This window comes from Camelus bactrianus, chromosome 16, assembly GCF_048773025.1.
Source record: "Camelus bactrianus isolate YW-2024 breed Bactrian camel chromosome 16, ASM4877302v1, whole genome shotgun sequence".
In the NCBI taxonomy this organism is placed as follows: Eukaryota; Metazoa; Chordata; class Mammalia; order Artiodactyla; family Camelidae; genus Camelus; species Camelus bactrianus.
Window position 1 is genome coordinate 47489919 of NC_133554.1, and position 16123 is coordinate 47506041.

General features: G+C 38.8%; 1 protein-coding gene across 2 annotated transcripts in view; it reads right to left on the minus strand.

Annotated features, from left to right (window-relative positions):
• SMURF2 (SMAD specific E3 ubiquitin protein ligase 2) overlaps window positions 1-9701 on the minus strand; it is a 100968-nt gene extending 91267 nt beyond the window's left edge. For both annotated transcript variants that reach the window (XM_074343493.1, XM_074343492.1), the window contains exon 1: window positions 9150-9701. In XM_074343493.1, coding sequence (XP_074199594.1) covers window positions 9150-9201 — 52 coding nt within the window. In that variant the 5' untranslated portion in view covers window positions 9202-9701. The remainder of the gene's footprint in view (window positions 1-9149) is intronic.
• Between the last annotated feature and the right edge of the window lie 6422 nt (window positions 9702-16123).

The following is a 16123-nucleotide window of genomic DNA, read 5'->3' on the forward strand; positions in this document are numbered from 1 at the left end:
TGTCTGTGAGTCTGTAACTATATGGATTCTTTATAATACACTGATATCCCAAGCTATACAAAACTTTTATGCCTATTTTATAAAACATGATTTTATTTAAACCAATACCTATATTAATCATTATTAATGTTGCACTTGCTCCTATAAAACAGCATATAGTTGGTTATGACTACTTTATTTAAAACACAATTTTTGATCCAAAATGTCAAAATACATTAACATAATAATTTGAACAGTATTTTTCACATATATTATTTCTTGTCCAGCAGGATCCTAAAATAAGTAACACTATCATTTTAAACATGCATGTATAACTAAAAGCACAGGTACCAAGAAGATAAGTGATTTACTTAAAGGCACAAAGTTTATCAGTGACATAAGTATAATATAAACCCAAATTTTCTGGCTTCAACTTCTATACTCTTTCCACAACATCCCAACTGCCTCCCACAAAATTATCAAGTATATCTTAAACAGTAAATAAGGTGTCTATTTTGTTACAGACAATTACAGATGTCTGCTTTGTGACAGTTCCCAGGAATGCACAGTGGTCAAATAAAAAATTCTACTTAGAATTTTAATAAAGTCAAGTTTCTTCCTTGCTTTTGTCTTATAGGGGAAAAATGCTCATAATGTAAAATATAAGTAAAAAAAAATAGTCCAACCCACATTTAACAAAACAATTATATCCTTTCTTTTCTACTGCCATATTTTAGATATGTTTATTCTTTTTACCTCAACTTTTTCCAAAAATGATATGAGGGGGCTGATAGCTGGTAAATAGTAAATCTTGTTAGGTCATGCTTACTGTAACCCACTTTCATTAGCAGAGATAAAAATAATAATAATAAACTTTTTAAAGTTTCATAGTAGAAATTTTGAAAAGAAAAATACTGAGCCCAGTCGAGGTTTATTCTGATTTCTTCTATCTCCATTCATAGTATTATACATATATTTTTAAAAATCAATTATCTGACTCATGTCAAGAAATTGATAAATATTTGTTGACTAAATAAATGAAATAATGGCTCTAAAGCATTATAGGATCCTAAAGCATTACAGGGTCCTAAATAAGACTCAACTAAGCTTATTAAACTGTTATCAAAATGTTTATGAAAAGCTTTTTAATCAATGTTTGAAATCAGAAGATTTAAGTTAAAGATACAAATATACTTCAAAAAAATTAATATAATACTATTATATTAATAGTATACTGACTATACTTCAAAAAAATTAATATAATACAAAAAACAAAGTGTGAATTGTAAACAATAAACTCATGAAAGACAGAATACAGATAAAAGGAACAGAACAGAGTCCAGAAATAGAACATGTATATTGTCAACTGATTTTCAGCCAAGGCACCAAGGTAATTCAACGGAGGAAACAAAAGTATTTTAACAAATAGTGCTGGGAAAATTGGATATCCATATGGAGAAAAAAAAAAAAGAAACTTACCCTTCTCTAACTTTAGAAAGGTCACAGATCTAAATGTAAGCACTAATATTATAAATAATGCAGAAGAAAACAGAAGATCTTTAGAACTGTGGATTAGGAATGGATTTCTTATATAGGACATTAAAAGCATGAACCATAAAGAAAAAAACTGATGAACAGGGCTTAATCAAAATTTAAAACTTCTGCTCTTTGAGAGACTACTGGAGGGTGGGGAGCCCAGATCAGGAGAAAATATTTGCAAAACACATAGTGGATGAAGGACTTATATCCAGAATACAAAAAGAGTTCTCAAAACTCAATAAGAAAACAATCCAATTTTAAAACTATGAGCAAAAGATTTGACCAGATATTCACCAAAGATACACAGATGACAAAAAAAGTCCATTTAAAGATGCTAAACATGGTAGGTCAACAAGGGAATTAAAATTAAACCTACACTGAATTTATCTCTACACACCAATTATAATGGCTAAAATTAAAGACTGACAACAGCAAGTGATGAAGTGTTGGCTAGGATTAAGAGCAACTGGAACTCTCATAAATTGCTGGCAGAAATGTAAAATGGTACAACTGAAAAACAGTTTAGCAGCTTTTTTTTTTTTAAGTTAAACACATATTTACCATATGATCCAACAATCCTAATCATTTACCCAAAAGAAATAAAAACATGTTCACAAAGAGAGATGTACCCAAATGTTCATAACAGCTTTATTCACAATGGCCAAAAACTAGAAACCAATGTCTGTGGATATTTGTGAATAGATAAACAAAACGGGGTGTGTGTGTACAATACAATATTCCTCAGGAATAAAAGGAACAAACAACTGATACACAATATGGATGGATCTCCAAAGCACTACAGTAAGTGAAAGAAGCCTGACCCAAAAGACTATATACCGTATGATCCCATTTACACAAAATTCTAGAAAAGGCAAAACTATGGTGACAGAAAGTAAATCATTGGTTGCCAAGGACTGGGAATGGGAGAGGGAGACTGGTTGTCAAGGGACATGAGGAAACTTTTGGGGAAGAAAGAAATGCCATTTGTGCAATCATCTATGTAGGAATTCCTATATAAAATGAGTCATCAAGATTTATTTTAAAACTTAAGTTTTATGTCTGCCATCAATTTTTAGTAAGAAACCAAAGCAAATTGCCAAACTTAAGACACATGTTGATACTTCTTAATTCATATCAAATGCAATTTTTTAAAAAGTAGTCAATGCCTTCAGAAGTTATTCTAAAACAAACTAACATAAAACTTTTCACTTTGTTCAACTAATTATACATTAGTGGAAAAATTCAGAAGAAAAAAAATTTTATGTTAACATTCAACTGTAAAAAATGCCAAATATTGATACCTGGAAAACTAGCATTAGTAAAATATTACCAGGCTTAGTGTTCAGCAAGTCGTTCTTATCCAGCAAAAATACGTATGACTACAACCCTAAATACAAGCAATAACTAAGGTTAGAAAATACAACGGAAATGTCACAAAGATAAACTGGCTGGAATTACATTAAAACATAGTTAGAAACTTATTAAACTATCCTGAGCAATGTAGACAAAAGCTTAAATAAGTGTAAAAACAGTGTGTTCCTGTGTAGGAAAACTAAATACACTTAAATGCCCCCTTTTCCCAAAGTAATGCAATTCTAATTATAATCCCAATGAAACTTCTTTTTAAACTTAAGTTTAATATTCATTTGGAAGAGCAAAAAAATAAAAGTAGCAAAAAAATTTTCCAGCACAATTAGAATATTAAACTAAATTATAAAGCTACAATAATTAAGAGTATGGCACTGAACAAGAGACAATCTGACTCTATTATAATAATTAACATAACTAAAAAGATATCACATCACTATGAATTGGAAAAATTGGTTATTAAATGATGAGATGACTGAATGGCAATGGGGGAGGGGGGGCGTAGCTTCCTAAACCATTTTTAAAAACACCAAAATAAAACGTACTTAAATATTTACTAAGTCTCTTGAAGAAAACGGCCTTCCTAAGGACAGAAATACAGAAAAAAAACAAAAGAAAAGTTGGACAGATTTCACTCCTAAAATAACAAATTTCTACATGTCCAAAAATGATCAAAATTAAAAGTCAAATAACAGACTAAGGAAAATGTTTGCAACAAATACGACAACAGATTAATATCTTTTTAATTCTCAGGCAGATCAATAAGAAAAACACAAAAGCCCTAACAAATAACTAGGACGGGACCAAACAAGTCAACAAAGAGAATCGTAATTAGTAAACAGACAGGAAAATATTCAGCCTCACAGGAAAATGTTAAATACTCTGTGCCATAAAATTAGCAAAAAAATTTAAAAACAAGAGCCAATTCTTGTAACAGAATAGTAAAAAGGGACACAGTTATTCAGTGCTGCTCTAAGTAGGCACAATTCTTTTAGAAAACAGCCTGAGGAAAAATTAATCAAGAACCTTAAAAAGACCCACATCCTTTAATGCAGAAGCATTCTCTCTATGGAAATACTCTAAGAAAATAATCTTTAAAAAAAAAAATCAAAGTTATCTACACCAAGATGTTTACAGCCATTATCTATAAAAACAAAATTTGGAAATAAAGTAAAAGTTAAAACCAAAAAAAACGAACAATGTTTATCGTGAGCATTCTTTTAACTGGTTAGCCTAAAATCAGTCTTCACAGTACCCATTCCAGTCCATCCTCCCTATTGCCCCAAAATTAATGTTTCTAAACATTAAATATATCAAAGCTTAAGATCCTTCAATGGTTCCCACTACCTTAAAAAAAAAATCATACTTCTTGGCAAAATATAGCAAAGTCCAGGGTTGGTCCCTGTCTATAACCTCATCTCTTGTCACTCACACTTAGTGCATTAACCATAAAAAATACACATAAAACTATACAGAATTACTTCTATGTCTCTAGCATTGATCCAATAAAAGCCAAAAAGCCCTTAATCCATGCTCAGGATTCTGCCTCCATGGAGCTTACAGCCTGGACAACAGGCCCTTTGGTGAGTAAGGCCTGAAACTAGAGGAAGAGCCTCTTCGTCACAGAGGAAAGGTCAAATCAGGTCAAGGAAAGATCTACGGATAAGGGTACCTTGAGCTGAGAGTTAAAAAATGAGCAATGATCTCAAGGGGAAAGGGTAATTTCAAATAAATAAAATTATTTTATTTTCCACACAAAGTCTACAACAGGCTTTGTACACAGACAACTTGGGTTCTGACATGTACTTAACCTCTCCAAGTTTCACCTACCTCTTGGAGCTATTGTGGGAATTAAAATAACAGATGTAAACTTAATACACTGTCTGGCACTTACTTAATAAGCATTCAATACATCATGTCCCTCATACAGAAACACATAACAATGCTGATTACAACAGTGTATTTCAAGGGTTCAACACTCTTAGAAAAGGGAAAGTAACAGTAAACAAGAACAAGGGCATTTAGTAACCTATAATGAAAAAGAATATGAAAATGAATATATGTATGTATATGTATGACTGAACTATTATGCCGTACACCAGAAATTGACATTGTAAACTGACTATACTTCAATTAAAAAAAAAAAAAAAAAACAAGGGCAAAGAAAGAAGCAGTAAGAACAGGTTTAAACAACACGTCACCACAGCCAGTCAGTTTTCTCTATATACCAAGATAATATCCTTGTAATACACATAACAGCACAATTTATATTCATAATGATACTGAATCATAAATAACACCTTAGTTCTGTTAAGCATGGTCTATTTAAGGAGTGGGACATACATCATCTTTACAAGACTTCAAAAATGGCTAAAATAAAACTCTTACGTGGCTAAAATGTGGACCTTCATTTACCTTGAAAATTGAGCTAATGCTAAATTACATGCTAAATAAATGACATGTTTGTATGTTGTGATAGTTATAGTTCAACCAACAGGAAAAAAGTAGAATTCATGATTAAACACACACACATACACACTACTCACCAATGAAAACTAAATTACATGAAGCACCAAGGCAGGTTCAACCCCCTGCATGAAGGGTTCGACAAGAAGAGATAAACTTAAGAGAAAGGGAAGGAACTAAGCCACACTGGCTTCCTCCTCAGAAACCAAGAAAATGAAATGAATTGGGGACATTCAAATCACTAACACCCCTAGAAAAAGTCATTATGGTGTACAGCCACATTCCTACTTAGAAACCTGTGAGAGATAATCAAGTTGTAATTTTTAAAACTGTGAATCAATAAAATATGCAGTAAAACAACACTAAGATACCAGCATATCTAAAGAGATACTTTTAAAGTTAATTTCCTTTTAGCTATAGACAAGGTTAACCTCATTACTGCCAAGGGTTTTATAAACTAAGAACACAAAGAGTAGCATACATAGACATTTAAATTACAAAAAGATCTGCAATAAATGTTCTGGAGAAGTAATCTGTTATTTCTCCATATCTAAGAATTTTAAACATTAGAAATTATACTGAATACTGTTTTTTTCAGCCTTTGGTTTTCAAAAACAGTATTAAAAATTACCCCCAATTTTTTATAACCAAAGAATATCTTCTACCCAAACCATTGTAAGAAAATCCTATTCTTAAGTATAATGCATAAAAATTTTACATTTTATAATCAATTTGCTCTAGAAATACTAGTTGAAACTGACAGCTTTACCATACAGTTTGTTTTAATGATCAAGTGTTACTGTGTCATCAAAAACAGAAGTAGCTTGATGGACCAAATCAGATTTTAACCACCAATGGCTTGAGGAATCTCAAATTGGGGATTAAATTAGCCCCGCCTTCTTAGCATCAACAAATACCAAACTGTTCGCTCACTGACTGTGGTCTTAGCAATAATATGTGGAAAAGTCTAATATCTGTTGTGGGCAGAAATCTCATGGTTCAAATATTTTTCGTTCAGTTTGCATCTATGTGTATGAGACAAAGAGACAGAGAGAGGGAGGGTGGGAGGAAGGCAGAGGGAGAGACCAACCATGTGGGAACTGTTTACACCTTTCAGTAAAGGGGCAACTCTACATTAAGGATATAACTGAGTAACTACAATTTATAAAGCACCTTAGAATCAATGGCACTCTATAAATTTAAAATACTAGTATGGTATTAACTTAAAGCAAAGAACAATCATTTTTAAGCTTTTTTTTGGTGGGGGGGTAAGAACATCATTTTAAATCATCTAACAACCCAAGTGTATTATAAACCAAAGAAAAGTTCACTATGGGATCTGCCTTTTCTTATTTTTTTAAAGTAATTTTCCTCTATTATGGAACCCGGATCTAAATGAACTGTTAAACACTTAGTCTAAAGGTATGCCAAACATTTCTTAAGGTCTTAACAAAGAATCAACTTTTTTTTTTTTAAACAAAACGAGGCCTAGGTTAAATATTTTATTTGGCTTCTCAAGATGGACTGAAAAGTTGGGCACCAGCTCCAGACCAGTTCCTGGACGCACATCAAACACAGCCCTGTCATTTATCCAGTCAGTCAAAACAATCTTTTCCATCTAACTCTTTAATGTTTATGTCCGAAAAAGCTGCTAATTGAATCCAGCTCTTGAAACCTATTTGTTAAAATCTATATCATCTAATTTGTAAATGAACAAAAATGAAAAAAATACATGCTAACTTTCCTGGAAAAATAAAAGAGAACCCATCATATGTAACCAAAAGGGAGAGGGCAAGGTTTTTAATATCTGAATAGTTTTCTTCTAAAATATGACAGAGACAAATTCCCAATGGTTTCAAGAAATTGAGAGTAACTCAAACTGTTTTTACAATTAAGGGGATACAGTGTATTTAAAATTCCTCAGAAAAAACCTAAAAATACAAAATCACTCTATAAATTTAGTCCAGTATTCCCTCTCCCCTAAAAAAATAAGTATAATCTTTTCTCCTAACTTTACTCATGAATTTTTTAAATGTATCACATGCATAAGCAAACCACAGATAAACACTTTAAGACCTACTGAGTCACACTAAAAACCTCAAAATCATTTTATCCGCAGAAAATCAAAATCCCTGTCTTCTCCCTCATTTTCTCAGTGTATACATAACCTAGAGAGAATTAAATGGTCACCAGCCTATTTCTGATGCTTTTTACACACCTGGAATCACAGGTTCTTTCCATGCTCGCTGACAAAGGACTGACTCCAGACAGGAACAGCAGTAGATAAACTCTAAAGCAATAAAGATCCTTTATAAAGGTTTCCATTGATTCATAAGAAAACAAGGAAACGGAATGGGGGAAATAGGGGTGACAGGCATTCCCCAATCCAGATTTTCCATTAAGAACCACTAGGTTAATGATTCTTTGCCATTTTCCCTAGGGAAAGTAAAACTGTCATGAAAATAATATATTTTTTAAACTGCAAGTCAACATACAGTCAGGCTGAATTCTCAAATACTTAGTTCACTGCAAGTTTTTATCTTGAAAGTTCAGCCAGTAGACTGCGATGTGAAACACAACTATTCAATTACAAAATTAGTCCATATAAATCTCAAAGTCTAGCGCAGGCAAACATAATTACAGTCTATTCTTACACAAGCACCCACACGCACATACACACACACAGATTCTGTAAAGAAAACCCCTCTTTCTCACTACATATCCGAATATCAACGTGGATAACTTGTTAATAGCGAATGCTGAAACTAGGATAAGTATACTGGTTTCAGTTACACATTTCAAACCAAAAATAATTTTTCCTTAAAATGAGGTAACACGACCATGTAAGAACATCGAAAATGGCACTGTAAGAAAAACGTACCTGTAATGTTAAAGATTTAATTCACTTGGAATCATAAACATTTTGCAAGAAAAGCCTGGTATCTAGCAACATTCTTTCCCATTTAGAAAAGGGAAGGGGAGGAGAGTGGAGAGACAGAGAATACTTCGCTTAAAAGTTTGTATGAGCACATACTTAGAAATGTACCAAAAAAAAAAAAGTGTGTGTTTAAAGCAGGTCTAGAGTTAGAAGTGAGACAAGTTCTGCGGCCTACAGGAACAACCCAAAACATGCTACCCTACAATCAAACACTTCCAAAACACAGAGTATACAATGAGCCGGAGTCGTCGGATCAGGCAGACACACCGGAAAAGTCAACCTCAGTCTCCTTCCCTCTCAAAGTCGTGCGTTTCAGGTGTGTGGCACTGGGTGCTGCGGATGGCAGCAGAGAGGGGAAGCTTTGCAGGCGGGCAGAAGTGGGCGAACAAGTTAACAACCAGGGAACACACACACACCCTCCTGTTAAGCGCTCCATCTTTAAGGAGTGTTTACTGCGCGCAGTCAGCAACCGGATTCAATAATCCCCGCCACCGGAGCTCTTTATCCCCTCAACGACCCCACCTGGGCAATAGCCCAGGGGCTGTTCCCCGAGGCGCCGGGAGAGAGCCGCACTTCTCCGCCAAAGCTTTTCGACCTCAAATCCGCCTGGAATTCCCACCCGGGCACCCCCTCCCCAACAAAAGACCCCCGACTCACCCTTGGCTTTTGTAAGGATTTCCAAACAAGGGAGAGTGGTTTTGCAATTACTCTCCCTGAAGTAGGCCTTCCCACGTCCCCGACCCCCAACTCACCATTGATCGCGACCCTGGCCCTTCCCAAGGCCACAGGCACCCCCCGCCGGCTCGCCCACCCCGCCGCCGCCCCGGCCCGGCTCCCGCCGCCCGCCCAACCCCCTCACCTGTCAGGCGCAGCTTGACGGGCCCGTTCCTCCGGCCCCCGGGGTTAGACATGTCCCCGGCGGCGGGGGCGGCGGCGGCCGCGGCGCGGGGCCCGGGGCCGGCGGGCGGCGGGCGGGGCGGGGGCGACGGCGAGGCGCGGCACAGTCACCACAGCGGCCGAGGCTGGGGCCCGAGCAGCCGGCGCCGCGGCCGCCACGGCCGGAGGGTCCCGGATGTGCCGAGCGTCGTCGCCATGAGCCGCGGAGGGAGCGGGACGCCGAGCTCCCCCCTCCTCCCACTTCTCCTTCCTCGGCCCGGGCCGCACAACAAAGCGGCAGCGGCGGCCGGCCGCGCCGCCTCCGCCCGCGCCCCCGCCGCCTCCACGCAGCCGCCTCCGCCTTTCCCTCCTCTCGGCTCGGCGAGGCCCAGGAGCCGACGGGGCTGGTCGGCCAAAGCGGGCGGTGCTCGGCGGCGCCGGAGCAGTACTCGGGGTTCGGGCGCTTCCTCCTCCACCCGCCCTCTTGTCTGAGGGAACCGGGTCCTGGGGCCGCCGCCGCCACTCGTCGGCTCCAGGGGGCGGGGAGGAGACGGGAGGCGGAGCCGAAGGGCGGGGCGGGCCCGGCGGGGCGGGGTGGGGCCGGGGGCGGGACCTGGGTCGGCGCGCGCAGGGTGCCCGGGGGCGCGGGGGCGCGGGGGCGGCCGGCCGGAGCTCGGCCTGGGCGCTGTGGTCCCGGCGCGTGAGCTCTACTGCCAGGGGTCCCACGCAGAACTTGAAGAGGGAGCGGGCGGAGGAGCAGAGTGGCTGAGCGGAGCTCTGTGGTGCCAGAAGGGCCTTAGTGTTCCGCCCACTTAAAGGAGCGCTTTCGTCCTTGCCATGCAGACTGCTTTTATTAGACGCCCACTGCGTGCAGGGCGCTCTGAGAGGCTGGGGCCAGCGAAATTAGAACCGATTCCGCTGCCCTCCGGATTGAGCGTTGCTGGGGTAAAGGAGGAGACACTATTCCCATACCAAGGGTTCTGGCAAATCCCCAGCGCTGTTTTGCTCGTAGGTAGTATCGTAGTTGCCACCTCCAAACAGGACTCACCTGGTGAATGAGATCAGGTTACCAGCTTGCTTGGGCTCTTTTTCCAGCTGTAGTGCAAGGATAGGAGGTTGATAATGCCTTAAAGGATTACTAACAAGATAAGCCTTGGAGAGTAATGTATGAGAAGCTTTTTGTACAGTACTGTATTTCGTTATCTCAGGAGGGAAAAATGGAAAATGAAATAAAAATAAGTGTACCTTACCCTTTGACCCTGTAATGGCACTCTTAGGAATTTATTCTTGACATATAATAACACAGAAGATGTTCTTTCCAAAGTTCGAATAATAACAAAAGGGGGATGAACTAACAGCCTAGTGGTGAATTATGTTACATCAACCTCATGGGTTTTAATGCTGCCATTTAAATGGCAGTTATGAAGATCACATAATATGGAAGATTTTATAAATAACCAAAATTTAAAAGAATAAAAATTGTATGTATGCATGCAAAGGTATCTAGTGCAATAAAAATTAAGGATTACAGCGTGGGGGGTTGTGTGTTTTATTAGTTTTGCTTAAGGCTACTACTATTGCAATTTTAAATGTTTAATAGAGCCTAATATATTTTCACCCTAATTCAGTGTCAGTCCTTTTAATTCATCAGTAATGTCATTTTAGTCTCAAGATGAAATTACCTGGAAAAACAAATGTGTCATCAGTCTGGGTACAGCCTGATTGTAAAGTGATCCAAAAATTATATAAAGTTCTGAAAATTAGACTAGAAATTCAGAGGACAGTGCTAGTAATCCATTCAACAAATACTGAGTGCCTACTATGTGCAAAGCAGTGAACAAGGTCCTTTAGAAATGCTTCTTTGTGTTACAGAAGCTCTGAAAATACACTAATCAATTTGAACAATAACTGCTATCACAATTTAAAAGATGGGGTGGATTATGGCAATAAAACTTAACAAACTGATGTATACGTACACATTTGCCTTATTCTAATGGCACACACTTTGTTCCCAACCACCCACTAACACAATTTGTAGCTTTGTATTATAATAGAAGTTAGGATTTCAGAACATGATGCCAGAGCTGTGGAGACTGCCTGCTGTGAAGTTTAAAGCAATACATTGAAATATGTAAGTGACAGTTCAGAAAAATATATATGTGCTTAATATGCAGAGAAGGACTCTGTTTAGGCCTCCATGTAAGTTTAATTCTTATTGTTTAAAACAAAAGATTCAGATAAGAATAATACTTTAAAACCATTCATACTGTTAAGGAGAGCTAAACTTTCATTAGATTAAATTTCAGCATTAGATGCACATCATTGCTTCATCATGGCAACACGTTTAGACATTTTTGAGAAAAAACAGAGGACTAACAATTCTTTGGGAATTCACTCTTATCTTTCTTCCTAAAATAAAAATCTACTCCCAATGTAAATTGTACCTGCACGTGCCTCTAATGGGAATGGGAATTGCAGAAAATCTTTTCAAAGCCTTTTTATTCCCTGATGACTTCTAATTTGCTCTTAGTAGAATTGTGCACCTTTTATCAAATCATTGCTTTAGGAATCTGTCTCAAGTATACTAAATCCCCTATTTCGTACCAATAAAATACATCTTTTTATAAATGCCGCTGAATAGAAACTTCCAACAAAAATGCTGTAACAACTCATTAAATAGCATTTTTAAGCAAGAGTTTTAAACTTTTTCATTAACGAATTTTAATCACTTAAAGTTGCACTCTTTATGATGGTATACTAGACCAGAGGTGAAAATCTACACATGGTTATAAGACTATTTAAAACTCTTTGTTTAAATATGTTTCTGTTTTCCATGGCTAATGTTAAATTTGATGTGACTTTGCAAGAAAATGCTTACCATCTGTAGTTGGTATTTTTCTTCTGCTCCAGCCATTAGTGTATTTTTCACAAAGAAGAGTTGTCTTCAGTAATAAAAAATCTGTCTGAGGTAAGGTTATGTTAATAATGGTACTCCTGTGAAGCTATTTTTGTAGTGTAAATTTCAAATTTAATACAGTTTATGCACCATGGAAAAAGCAAACATCAGGCACTCAGCAGTTTCTACCACTGCTTAAAATTCAACTTAAATGTTTAAAATATTATCAATTTAAGGTAATATTTAGTTCTAGTTTCCTCCAAATCAGCTTATAACTGATGAAGCAGCCAAGCACAGCCCCCATGTAGTTGCTGTTGTCAACCTGACTTTTCTTCCCTCACCTCCACTCATTTCCTCTCTGCCTCTGCCTGTCTAAGGTCCTCAAAGTTAGGTTCACTAAAAACCTTCACATGTAGTCCTGTCCTGACGTGGTTTAGGATTAGGTCACATTTCGAGCTGTTCTCTGTGACCCCTTCCCTGACCCCCTCCCAGCAGACCTGCCTGGTCCCCAGGGGTAGACGCTGAGGTCACATCTGGAACCTGTCTCTCCAGGTCTAGGCTCCACCATGCCACTCGCATCAGCACTTGCCTTCTCAGCCGCTACTTTGGTGTACTACGATGGTGGTCCTTACCCACAACCTCTTCTGAGGGAATCTGCCTTCACCCATGACGCTAACGTATTATCCTAGGCTCCATCCTTAGAGATGCTGATTCAATAGGTTGGGGCGGGGTCCATGAATTCACATTTCTAATGCTGCTGGTGGCTAGAATCCACTCGCCTGAGAACCACTGCCTGATACAGGGATGAGCCTGGGTGGCCCTGTTGGTACTAGGTGAGCTTGGCCTCAGGTAACTGAGCCAAAGGTGGATAGCTAACCAACTGGCCAATCAGATTTTTTCTCCTTGGAACATGAAATGGGACACCAGGAGACTGAGTTAGTGGTGGGGAGCTGCCTTGAGAAGTCATAGAGTTAGCAGCCGAGGAAGCCATTTTAAAGTTCAAGTTGATAAATAAAAGAGGAAATGAGGGTGTAGAAAGAGACTAACAAAACAGACAAGCAAAGAGAAGTGGAGATAAGAGGCTTCACAACCCTAAAGAAGGAAACAAAGAGAGTGACTGTCTGACCAGTTTCCTGCCAGCACTCCTGGCCTGACCCAGGTGTGACTTCTTACAGTTCATTTCCAAGTTCATCTCACTGTGCGGAATAACCACTTCATCCCTTACTTAAGCAAGTTTAAGTGGGTCCCTCTCCCTTTCATTCACTTTGTCTCCACTTGGAACACCTTTTCCTCTTCAGGCTTTCCTAAACTCTTCCCCAAGCACCCTTGATTCTCTGTCGTGCACCTGCCTGTGTTCTTCCCCAGAACTGAGTCTCACCTGCAACCCAGCCTGTGGCTTTGATCCTCCCACCCAGGGACAGCACTTTCTAGAATCTAGTGCAGTCTGATTCATATGGCTAAGATGCTCTTGAAATATGGTTAGCAATGTGCTACAAGTACAAAATGCACATGGGATTTTTAAAGACTCAGTATGGGAAAAAAGAAGGAAAAATATCTTATTTTTTTTATACTGATGACATATTGAAATGATAATATTTTGGATATATTGGATTGAATAAAGTCTTAAAGTTAATTTCTCTATTCTTACTTTTTCTAGTGTGACTAATGGAAAAATTGAAACTACAAATGTGACTCACTTTATACTTCTATTGAACCACGTGGTGATCTAGAGGATGATGACCATCCCACCCATCTACTTCCAGAATGTTTGCCACCAGTCAGCTGAATTCCCCGCTAGTGGGCTCTGTGCTCTGCCCAGGACCAGATTTTCCCTGCATCACTCATTAGACCTTATCCTACCCATCCAGCTCTGCAACCAATTTCTTTACCTAGGTCTGTTCAACAGCAACCATCTCACCCTAGTGAGAGTGGGAAGATCTGGTGCCAGGACCCTCTTCCTGCCCCTACCTCATCTACTCTGGTTTTAACTTAAATTGACTGTCATGCTTTGTGCCTAAGTCTTAAGATTGGATAGATCTTTTACAGCAGATTCATAGGTCCAGTAGAGAGGTAGACTAGATGACCTCAGTTATAGGTTGAATTATGTGTCCCAAGAAGATATGTTGAAGCCCTCAACTCCACCCCCTGTACCTATGAATGGAACCTCATTGGAAATAGGGTCATTGAAGATGTAATCAAATTAAGATGAGGCCATTAGGGTGGGTCCTAATTCCATATGACTGGTATTGTTAAAGAAGAGGAAAATGCTGTGTGAAGTCAGAAACACACAGGAAGAATGTCATGTGATGACAGAGGCAGAGACTGGAGTGTGTAGCTGCCAGCCAAGGAATGCCAAGGATTGTTGGCCACTACCAGAAGCTAGGGAGAGGCAAGGAAGGATTCTGCCCAGAGTGGAGAGAGCATGGCCATGCCAACACCTTAATTTTTGATTTCTAGCCTTCAGAACTGTGGGACAGTAAATTTCTGTTGTTTTTAGCCATCAAGTTTGTGATACTTTGTCAAGAAAACCCCAGGAAACTAATTTAATCCCTAAGTCCCTTCCATACCCAATTATATTATGTACAATAGGCACATTGTATAGCTAGCTTTTATTATTTGTTGCATTTACAATACTGTGCTTTTTTAAAAATGTTAAAATCCTATAAATCTAGGCCATTTTTATGTACCCATTTTCAAATGTCTTAGGTATAACAGACCGCCTTATTATATTGTGAATTCTGAGTTAAAAGAGAATGTAATTTGAAGAGATTGCATATTTTCCAAAGCCAATTTGGTGATTTAAGCGTGGAAGTATTACAATGAAACGTTTGAAAAGTTATCTGTGCATGGTTTGCTGTAAGCTGATATCATGAAGCAACACATCTTTTTGGGATGAGGTAGCAGCCCCAGCCCCGGGGGAAAGGGAGCGGGCGCATCACTCAACTACAACCACTTTGGACAACTGAGCAACATGAACAGGCTCAAAAAAAGAGTCATAACCAATCATCTTCAAAATAAAAACTGTAGTAGCTACAACATGATTCTCTAAGGGCGGGATGGGAGGAGATGTGGAAATATTTGTATGATGCAGTCTTTATGGGTAATGCGGAGAATATGGGCCAGAATGAGATCAACATGGCTCATAAGCCAATGGGTCAATGTCAAACCATTGCTTAAAAACCTTCAATGGCTGTTCACTGCTTTTAGAATCCAATCCAAACAGCTTTAGTGGCATAAAAGGAATGCCTATGATATAAATACACAAATATTTTAAAAGCAAAAAACAGAGATATATGTGAGAACTGATCCCAACTCCAGCTTTTTAAAAAATATACATTCATTCATTCAAGATGATATTTACTAAGCATATAAGAGCTGCTGAGTACTGCTCTTAGAGCTTGTAATCTAGTGGAAGAAAACAATCGACAAGGAACAATACATAAAATACAAAGGGGAAGAAGGGAATTATCCTTTGCTCTCCAGAGTGCATTTTCAATGCTTGGGTCAAACCCACCACAGTGATTCGCCAAAGTTTTACTGACCATGTTAAGAAAGATTTTACCTGTTTCCCTCTAAACATACTCTGGGAAGGACAGGCACTGCTGGGCCACATTGTGGCCTTCAATGGCAGACATTGTCTGAGATTGGAGTCAACACAGAGGAAGAGGGGCCAAGAGATGGAGAGAATGGAATCTCTGATCCTGATTATCCCATTGGGTTCCTGGGTCCAGCCATTCTAAAGCCATCACATAGTTTGGATCAGGTTTTCAGTCACTTGCCCCAAGAATCCCAGCCGATTCAGCCAGGGAAGCAGAATCTCTGAGGTGGAAGCTGCAATCTGCATGATTAACTAGGTCTCCAAGTGAATAATCACTGAGGAGGTAAAGAATTGGTTCTGGAAAACAGTCTGGCAAACTTTTTCTGTAAGGGGCCAGGGAGTATGTATTTCAGGCCTTGCTAGCCACAGCAACTCCTCACCTCTGGTGTTGTAATGCAAAAGTAGCCACAGATGGATGGGTGTAGCTGTGGTCTAATAAAGCTTGATTTACAAAAGCAAGCCG